Source organism: Gadus chalcogrammus, chromosome 20, assembly GCF_026213295.1.
Source record: "Gadus chalcogrammus isolate NIFS_2021 chromosome 20, NIFS_Gcha_1.0, whole genome shotgun sequence".
NCBI classification, from domain to species: domain Eukaryota; kingdom Metazoa; phylum Chordata; class Actinopteri; order Gadiformes; family Gadidae; genus Gadus; species Gadus chalcogrammus.
This window is the reverse complement of record NC_079431.1, coordinates 2643232-2653786: the sequence shown is the minus strand read 5'-3', so window position 1 is coordinate 2653786 and position 10555 is coordinate 2643232. Positions and strand designations below refer to the sequence as shown.

The 10555-nt window shown below is 46.9% G+C and overlaps 1 protein-coding gene across 1 annotated transcript; it reads right to left on the bottom strand.

Moving 5' to 3' along the window:
• Positions 1-77: 77 nt before the first annotated feature.
• On the bottom strand, positions 78-8003 carry chrna1 (cholinergic receptor, nicotinic, alpha 1 (muscle)). The gene is made up of 9 exons (XM_056579587.1): positions 7797-8003; positions 6637-6779; positions 6476-6520; positions 6100-6209; positions 5402-5597; positions 4580-4817; positions 1908-2131; positions 1303-1542; positions 78-953 (listed from the first exon to the last, which is right to left on the bottom strand). Exons 1-9 carry the CDS (start codon positions 7837-7839, stop codon positions 825-827), a joined length of 1368 nt encoding a protein of 455 aa, XP_056435562.1. The 5' UTR covers positions 7840-8003; the 3' UTR covers positions 78-824.
• Positions 8004-10555: the final 2552 nt, after the last annotated feature.

The window sequence follows — 10555 nt, the reverse complement described above, 5'->3', positions numbered from 1 at the left end:
TATACATATATATTGGAAGATGTAAAACCAGTCCTTACTTTTAATGGAGTGTTAAATGGTCTCTAGGTTTTTAATAAAAAAAAAAAATTGTTAAACTAATTCAGTTATCCAAAAAGATAATTTGAAGTAACCGCCTATCCTATTAAAAATTGTAATTGTATTTTCTTGTCAAACTCTAGTAAGATGAATACGTATTTCCTGTAGCAACTAATAATGTAATACACAAAACATCAACCCTAACCCTAACCCTTCATTACCAGAACATAACATAAAATAATATGAAGGGCATTAAATATTTATACAACTCATATATTCAAAAATAGGATACAGTATGTTCAAAATCAAACACAATCCACTATTAGAATATAACAGCATGCAGTATAAAATGTAAATAATCCAGGCCATCAAACTAGGCTATAGGCAAAAGGGGACCTTTTTATGGTGACATGAAGCTGACCTATAAAGCGTGGCCTTTTTCTTCAGGCAAGACTAGGTGTGGCTTGAAATGTTTTGCGATGTAATAACTAAACCTGACCAAGGCTACATTCAGGCTAGTAAGCCATTGAAAAAGGATAGTGGCTTATTACAATATTATTAGTTCTGTCAATGATTCGCTTCATTCTCAATTCATCCTCATATGTAATGGCAGAGTTAGCTCCACCTTGATACATACTTTCGACCAAAAAACAGATTTCCCTGTTGGATTCTGCTTTTATTGCCAACATTTCTGATAACATATCACTGATAATCATTCCCTCAAACTTTGGAGCTCCTTGACTTTCGTTTCCTAAGCCCCCTAGGAGGCTAGGAAGCGAACCTCTGCTCTAGAGCATGCTGAGCTCGATGAGACGCCCGGCAAACACCCCCAGTGTTCCGATCAGACACACGGCCATGAACACACACAGCAGGATGTGATCCAGCACCATGGCCACGAACTTCCACTCCTCGGCAGCCTGCGAAACACAAAAAAAAAAGCATGTATTAGTAAAGCATTAGCAAGGGGGGGTCCGCAAGGACGTAAGGGGTCCGTAAGCCCCTTGCGTCCATCGCGAGGGCCTGAGGTGCGCCCCCCAAAAATTATAACCTTCCGTCGAGGCGACACAGCAGCAAGGGCTGTGATTGGTCGGCTCACTAAAACCCGACGCAGAACCTAAACAGGTTCACGACTGCGTCGAAGCGGCAACGTGGTCCTTGCGTTGCGTGATGGGGGCCATCATCAGCCCTTGAGAGGGGGCACAGCAACACGCACACATGCGGTATTCTCCCCTCAATACTGTTATACGAGGGAACGAGGTGGCCTACGTTGTTGGACTCCTCGTCTGACTTCATGGTCTCGGCGATGTACTTGACCCCCTCGATGGCGCTCCGCACGTCGGGGTTCTTGGTGATGGGCGACTGGAAGGGCATGGCACTGGGCGTGGGTTTTCCGGAGATGTCCGTGATGTCGAAGCCCTCCCCGTACACACACTTGTCCGGCTTGTCCTTGCTCGGCCGCTTCATGGTGGAGAAGAACATGATGTGGGGGATGGTCTCGATGAACACCTGCGAGAGGAGGGGGAAGCAGAGGGCCCGATGAGGAATCAGATGTCAGGAGTATTGTAATTAGTAATGTCATGAGTAATGTGTTCAAATGAATCGAAGAGTGAAATTAATTCCTTGATTGTATTTAACACATTGTTATGGAGTTGTACGCAAATGAGACTAATTGTCTACGAACAAATTGTCTATAATCTATTTACCAATGCGACAATATGCGTCTGCCTTGTTGTTGTCAGGTTGTTACAAAAACCACAACATGGTTCGATTTAAACGCGTTTCACTCAATCGCCACTAGATGGCGGTAGAACGCAAACTATCCAAGGTCCAACCGTGCGCGGTCCGTATGTTGTGGCGTCGGGAGGACTTACCCTGCGGACCCAATCGGGCATGGTGTGGGTGCTGGGGGAGCGGTGGTGGGTGTTGATGACGATGACGGTGATGATGATGGAGGCGATGACGAAGACCATGGTGAAGAGCATGTACTTCCCGATGAGCGGCACGGCGCTGGAGGTGGAGGGGATGAGCTCCACGATGACGAGCAGGAACACCGTGAGGGACAGCAGGACGGAGATGCTCAGGGTCATCTTCTCACCTGCAACGACCACATCGTTAACTGCACCTTCCACGAAAGTCCTCCTGACACAGTGGTTCTCAAACTATGTTTCATTTTTAAGTGCCACCGCAGAGATATTTTTCAGCCAAGAACCCCTTTCAGAGCTATAAAACATTTCAGGGAGGAAAAGGATAAATTATACTTTTTGCATCACTACTTGGGATAACCAGATGATGGAAAGTCATGAAACTGTTCCCTAATTTCTCCCCCAGAAAAAGCTAAAAGCCACAGGGCAGGCCGGAGCTAGTGCGTGTAAATCCCACTACTGACCACATTATGGTGGTTTTAGCTTATTTTTTCACAGATTCTCCTTCCTCCATATTAAGAGACATTTTCCGAGTACCATCTCCAAGGACTCCCTTCAATGTAGCCCTTGGTGGTACGCGACCCTCCACTTGAGAACCCCTCTGTCCTAATACATGCAGCGTTGAGAGCCATGAACCGGCCAGAAATCCATTAATCTTAAATCAATGAATCAATCTACTGACTCTGACTGACTCTAAGAAGTAGAGTGAACCAGTAAACTATGCAGATGTGTGCAGATGTGTGCCGAGATAGAGATTGGGGGGGGGGGGGGGGGGGCGCATCACTGATCACGATGATTACCGCAGCCTTTGTCATCACCGGCTTAAGACACTGCGATAACGTTTCTGGCAAGAAAACTCCAAGGAATAAATTACAATTATATATATTCCTCGCATTTCACCCGAAATGTAAATAAGCTCTGTGGCGGTTGTCAGCGGCCGATAACCTCTCTGTGAGAATGTATTCCAGTCACGGGAGTAGGCAGCGTCTTAGAGACACATTGCCAATACTTCTGACGCCTTATTGCCGAGCGGGAATCCACTGGAACAACTTGACGCGCCAACAAATTGCTGTCATTGAGACAGTTACTGCAATGGACTACCAAGGTAATCATATTTATGGAATCCTTTTCTTAAGGCAGGATTTTCCATATCTAGATGAATGTTCGTCTGATCCCATTGATTTTGTTTGGTTTCAGAGAGCCAAAAACATGCAAATCTAACGTACACACACACACACACACACACACACACACACACACACACACACACACACACACACACACACACACACACACACACACACACACACACACACACACACACACACACACACACACACACACACTGTTGATCCACAAAGGACCCCCCCCCCGGCACTGACATCCCCACATCAGCAGCCATGTTGTCAGCGTCGGCAGCCGAACTACAGCGCGCATGTGATGTATTATACATTAAAGCCGCGCTCGGCTTCCAGACATGACAGCACAGAGGGATTCTGGGTAATGAGGCAGACCCCCAGACAGGGAAGGAGGTCTGACTGTGGGCTCGATGCGAGCCCAGAGTGATGTACAGCAGCAGCATCACCGCTATTCAAGCCTGTGCTATGATCAGTAGAAACCAGCGAACGGAGGAGGACATGCTGAACGGCGGATTCTTCTAGAAACTAAAGACACCCCTTTTATTATTATGGGATGTACTTGACAGTTGACACCCCCGTGAAGTTCATTTAGTTTCGAGGTGTTGCTGCAACGCATCGCACCCGGGCTGGGGAGCAGTTACGGCTCAGCTACTCCTGTTGTTCACTTTTGGTACACGACGAGTCTAACGGTACTCCAACTGAACTCAACCCATGACTTTTTAAACACGCTTCTCATGTTTTTAATTAAGCATCTGATGTCTATAGTACTTGGTTGTGTAGCATCTTCTCCTAGCTACCTTTGTTGTGTACCGCAAATGGGTTAACCTAGAGATTGTTAGTGCTTGGCACTTGGTTCTATGAACAACCTTACTGTATACCGACAGCGAGATATTGTTGTTTCTCCTTCTTCAGACAAATGTACTTATTGTAGGTTGCTTTGGATATAAGCGCCTGCTGAATGCCCTTAATGTAAACGTATAACGTGCAAGTCAAATCAACGTATGTGTGCTTCGGTAAGAGACATATACGTTCATTTGAAACGCACGGTACAACAAACATGATAATTATATCTCAAAAGCCATGAGTTGAGTTGAGTTTGGCTTAAGGTTAGGTTATGGTTCCACGTCGATGCAACGCAAGGACCACGCAGTCGCTTTGATGCGGTCGTGAACCCGTTTTGGTTCTGCGTCAGGATTTAGTGAACGGACCAATCACAGGTGGCCTTCAGGGCCCTGCAGTGGACGCAAGGAGGGTCCGCAAGGACGTTATGGGTCCGTAAGCCCCCTTGCATTGTTGCGTGGTCATGGAACCATAATCAACCCTCAAGACGTCAAACGAACATCAAAACGAATGAATGAGCAAGCAAATAAATAAACAAGACAAACCAACCAACACGATGATGAACCACTAAACAGACCGACGACTGAACACACCCAGCGTGACGAACGGCTGAAGCGGGCGGCGGCGGCGGCGGCTACGTACCCGAGTCCGTAGGCAGGTAGAAGACGAGGCCGGTGAGGAAGGAGAAGAGCATGCAGGGGATGATGACGTTGACGATGAAGTAGAGAGGCAGCCGCAGCATGAGGAAGTGGTAGGTGATGTCCAGGTAGGGTGTGTCAGGGCAGCAGGCGTAGTACACCCAGTGCTTCCAGCTGCGGTAGTCCTTCATCACCCACTCCCCGCTCTCCATGAAGTTGCTGAGGTCGGGTCGGTCACTGTCCTAGGGGAACAGGGACAGCGTGGGGCGTGACGTCAGGGCTGTGGCACCAACCCTACCTTCGACATTTCAGTCGTTTAGGGGAACTTTTACCAAGAGGGACTCGCAGTGACTTGTTTTTTAGATACAGGTCCTAAAGGAGAGGACCGATTTTTTAATCATAATTGCCATCTTACTTGTATGCTTTGACCTACAGTTTTACAGACTGAACTGAACCCAATTTATAATCTATCGAGTAACCTCATCACTTTGTCACCTGACTGCTAAATGCTGTCTTAGAAGATGACCTCATTTAGGCGGTACCTACTGGCACCTTACAGGCCAGTACAGGCCACCATAGCTTCCCTCCGTCGTTGAAAAGGGAAGGTTGAGGTAGAGGGGGTTATCGTTGGGTTGCAATCGGCAATCCCACCCCTAGATGCCACTAAATCCTACACACTGGCCCTTTAAGGTATCTAACCTCCGTATACACATGGGGTCATGTTGTTATGAAATCAGTGTCTGGAGGAGAGTACGGAGGGTGATGGGTTACTGGGTTGATGACCACCAGCGTGTCTCTATCATAGAGTAGAGGAGAGGAGGGTTACTGGGTTGATGACCACCAGGGTGCCGTCGTTGGTCCAGGTGCCCAGCTTCATGCTGCAGTTCTGGAGGTCGAAGGGGAAGTGCAGCACGATGATCTCGCAGTAGCTCTTGAAGATGGCGGGTGGGTTCCACGTGATCATGCCCGTGTGCTCCAGCAGCACTTTGGTCTCGTGCACGATGGCGAAGTCACCGTCAGCACTGTGGACGCAGATAAAACCACGACAGTCAACACGGATAGGGGAGGGGAGGGAGGGAGGGGAGGGAGGGAGGGAGGGGGGGAGGGCAGCGGGTGATGTTAACAGAGGGGGACAGGCCAGGAGCCCGGGGGCCCTGCCATGTCGGCACTCAAACGGCCCCCGACCAGCCAACCGGAGCGCGGCGTGGCACAGGTTGTGGTGGAAGCAGAGCTGGTTGTTAGGGAGAGAGAGGAACAGCCCCCAGCGTGTCAGCGGCAGCATATGGTGTGACGGGAACGTGCGACGCAGAGGCCAGATTTAGCCTGATGCAATCCGAGCTCTGCCACCCGGCTTAGCGACGGAGGTGGGGGGGGGGGTGTGTGTGAACAACACAGGAAATACGCTTGGTTGCGTCTCTCCGCGTTTGTATTTGCATAAAAAGGGGTGTGAATTCAATGTGAAACGGTGTGAGATGTGACACGGACGAAGGTATGGATCGGTGTGGATCTGAGCGGGATGCGTACTTGTTGTACAGGACGAGGTCAGGCCTCCAGATATCCGTGGACGGCACTCTGATCTTCTTGATTCCGCCGTAGTCGTCTGGGCTCCACTGCAGGTTCACGTCCTTCCATTTCTGCGTGACGGACAGGAGATGGGGGGCTGTCAGAAATAACTAGCTGCATTTGCATGTGGATTTGCATATGCTTTAATATTCATTGGGTAAAGTAACCATAGGCTTGAATGTGTTATGGAAAAAAAAGGCAGGATTTTATAAAAAAAAAACACATTCTCGAATGCCTAATAAAATTCACTTATCACCATTAGATTAAATTTTGATTAAATTGAGGGATTAACATTTTGCGTAAGGAATTGATTTAAATAGATATACACAACGCATACCTGTTTCAACCGCACATTGCTGTTGACAATCTGGTTGACCTCATCCTGAAATTAATGAAGCAAAATTAGATTTATTTCGAGTCGAAGGAGAACCACACGTCACCGACGCGTGGTTGAATGAACGGGAGCTAAAACGAGGCCTGAATGATTCGCCGTCTCACCACACTGATGAGCTGTATGAGCTGGAGTCCCACGGTGACCACCACCGGGTCCTTGAAGTGGTGGACCGGACGGACCACCTTGTTGTACCCCGTGAACAGGTTCTTGAACAGCCGGGTCTCGTCGGTGGAGGCCCAGGCTGGCCCTGCCATAACAACACACAAGATATGGTTTGTTATGCTAGGCGGAAGTGGATCGCTGCAGACAGCTGTTGGTTCCAGGCGTGATCCACAAATTCCCAACTGCCGTCATCTGCAGTTGGGAATGCATTTCTGCATGTTTTCTTCCTCTGTTGATACCATTGTAACTTCAAATGTATAAGTTAAGTTCAGGTTGTAGTAATTTTGTATTCTTGCTTTTGTTTGGGTTAGTTTTAAATGAATCTTATAAACAGACACAAAGTAAGTCACGCATAATGTATTCCTTTTACATGCCGTATGCGTGTGAAAGTTCAAGTCTATTTTTAAGTCTTGCGTTAAAAAAACATTTGGTTCTGTAATTCCAACTGTAATTATTTACTATACATTGTCCAGTGGTATGCTACGTAGCCACGTGGCGATGCTAGTGAATTTGAAACACATTGATTGAAAAAAATAAATAAAAGAGCAACATTATATGTGTAATAATAAGCTTATGAAGAATAATAGAATGTGTGTAAAGAGAGCAAGAAATATTCAAGAATAGGCCGTAGTATGCATGGAATAGGATTGGCAAAGCCAAGCGGAGGTGAGGGTTAGTAAAGAGATTGTATTTCACCAGAAATGTGCTTCACATATTCGACAGAAGCCAGAGGCCGTGTCCAGTTTCTGCTTGACCTTGGAACCCCGGGCCAGTTGGCAACATTAGAACAATGATTAGAAGAAACTTCCACTGAACAGTAGAACAACGCAGGGGATCTGAAATAAACGTAATGTGAGCATGTGTGTGTGTTTACCCCACACATGGCCCTGTCAATCAAACAGCCTGTACCCTGGACAAGAAACAAATCCTCCAGCGTCCTAGCCAATACAATGATTAAATAAAATAAAGTTATAAATACGTCGCATTCATAACAAATACATTGATAACGTATCACCGGACTCAAACACACTTTACTCCACCAAGTTGAATCCCAATTGTTACCCAACGTGCTTCGAATATGGCCGCCGTCGCCACTGCTTACCTGCCAAGAACACCAGGTGAAAGAAGAACAACAACCACTCCATTATTCTGGCTTCCCGTCGGAGTATCACAAGCTACACTGAGCACCCGGACATACTGGGAGTGAGCCTCCTCGTGGACTCACCAGTGGACAACTGGTAAGAGTTATTTACCCCCGCTCTAACTTTGAGCCCTGGGCCGAAGTGTGTCATTTGACAGCCGGGCATTCTCCAGCATCTGAGCAAGAGGGCTTATTATGGGATACCTTATAGCCAGCTGACTTATCTGTGGGAGTGGGACATCGCCTGGCTGCTTGTGAAAGGACAGGCTTGTGTACCCTGTAGTAGTTCAATCAATAGATCAAGAGATATTATATTTTGATTGTTCCTTTTGATACAAAGTTCATTTTAAACTGCTTAGCACATCCATCTTCTGATTTGTTGGTTTCAAAAAGCATAATGAACCCTTTAATGACGAAATCCTATACTCCATTTGTCAAATAAAATAAAATCTACAATTCTTATTTATATTCGATGTAGCAAGAGTCGTTTTGTGTGACAAATCATTGCAACCCTTTACTCTAAGTGTCTCTCTTTGTCTGTCTCTCGTCTCTGACTCTCCCTCTGTCTGTCTGTCTGTCTGTCAGTCTGTCTGTCTCTCTGTGCCTCTGTATGTGTGTGTGTGTGTCTCTCCTCTCTCTCTCACTTACTTTATCTCTCTCTCTCCCTCTCTCTCTCTGTCTCTCTCTCTCCCTTATCCCTCTCTATCTCTCTCTATCTCTCTCTCCCTCTCCCTTCTCTCTCTCTCTCCCTTCTCTCCTTATCTCTCTTCTGCCCCCCGTCTCCTCGTCTCTCTCTCTCGTCCTCTACCTCCCTCTCTCTCTGCTCCCCTCTCCCTCTCCCCCCTCTCCCCTCTCTCTTTCTCTCTCTCTCTCTCTCTCTCTCTCATCTCGTACTCTCTCTCCCCTCTCTCCATCTCTCTCTCTCTCTCCCTCTTCTCTCTCCTCTCTCTTCTCTCTCTCTCTCTCTGTCTCTCTCTCTCTCCCTTATCTCTCTCTCCCCCTCTCCTCCTCTCTCTCCTCTCTCTCTCCTCTCTCTCTCTGTCCCTCTCCCTCGCCCCCTCTCCCCTCTCTATTCTCCTCTCTCTCTCTCATCTCTCTCTCAATCTCTCTCTTCCGTCTCTCTCTCTCGTCTCTCGGTCTCCCTCTATCCTCTCTCCTTCTTCCCTCTCTCTCTCTCCTCTCTCTCCCTCGTCCCTCTCCTCTCTCTCTCCTGTCTCTCTCTTCTCCCTTTATCCCCTCTCTCTCTTACTCTCTCTCTCTCTCCCTCTCTCCCTCTCTCTCTCTCTCTCTCTCTCTCTCTCTCTCTCTCTCTCTCTCTCTCTCCACCTGTGCTAGCTTGCTGTGGGCCAGCCGTGGGTCGGTCAACTCCATCTTCTCCCAGTCACTCAGCCACCAGCCTCATCCATCTCACTTAACCACCCAATCACCATTCTGGCCAAGCCTGAATTAAGAGCGATTCCTTTCAAACCTTTCAATTTCCACCCCCCACGACCCTCACGATCACGACCCCTCCCCCATTGTCGTCGGACCAAGCCCCCCCTCCTCCTCTCATCAGGACCACCTGACCTGAGACGACCTGGGAGGCTACAGTTCACCCTTCCCTCTCACACAGCCTCCCAGCCATCATTGAACCCGTCCATTTGCCACCATTTTCCTTCTCATTATTTCCCCCGTATTAATTAACCAGCTTTTCATCATCCCGGGTTTCCCGTCGTGCCGGTTCACGTATGTGACCTATATTTTAAATCTCTGCTTTGATACAAAGAGTAATTGAAGCTAAATAATTATAACGGTGCAGATTGTGGTGGGGGGGGGAGAGTTTGGCGACATGCTGGGTGCGACTGAGTCTCTTTGAAGATCTGGATTATGCTGAACCAATGAGGATTAGGGATGGCATGGGGGAGATTATTATTAATGCACGTTGGCATTATAAATATATATCGAGGGATGGTCATACTGGAAAATGTATCAACAATGAGATGTAGGATGCTCTACTGCCCTGTGAGGCAGATTCCTAAGCACTTTACAAATTAATATCTGCATTTGTCATTTATTTACATTTTTAAGTAGGTTTTATTTTCTATATTAACGAAATACAGATTGCATAAATAAATCGTGATTAAAATGTGTTTTGTTATAAAATATATTGATGATGAGGTGAAAGGAAATTGTTTTTTCATGTTTTACTATATTGGTTCTTGAAAATGCTACGGTCCAAATAACAATGACAAACGGAAACCTCACACACTACGCGATATTGTGGAACAAATGTCGACTTCAGCTCAGTGAACTGTCGGTTCACTGGTCGGTTTGGCATTTATCAACATTTGGAAATATAGGTCAACTCCCCTGCTGGAGGAACTGGGAACTGTCCAATGAACACGGAGGTCAGCTCTGTCGTAGCTTACGGCTATTCTAGAGTATTACATTCTGGTAAATACAACCCGGGATTATTATTGTTATTATAATGTGCACTATATATGGAAACCATTCCTGAAATGACGGCTCTGCTCTGGCATCATAACAGCCGTGAAGCCACGATAAGCATCTCCTCGGTTTGATCTGCGACCATCAGATAAAGGCCTATAGACGCGTGTGACTAATGATTGATTATTCTGCTCTGAAAGGCTGGATGGTGAAGACAGAAAACTAATATTTCTGCAGAATCAACAAAGACAGGTGGGTATTAGACTTCCATTAAACCTACATCATGATTTCTT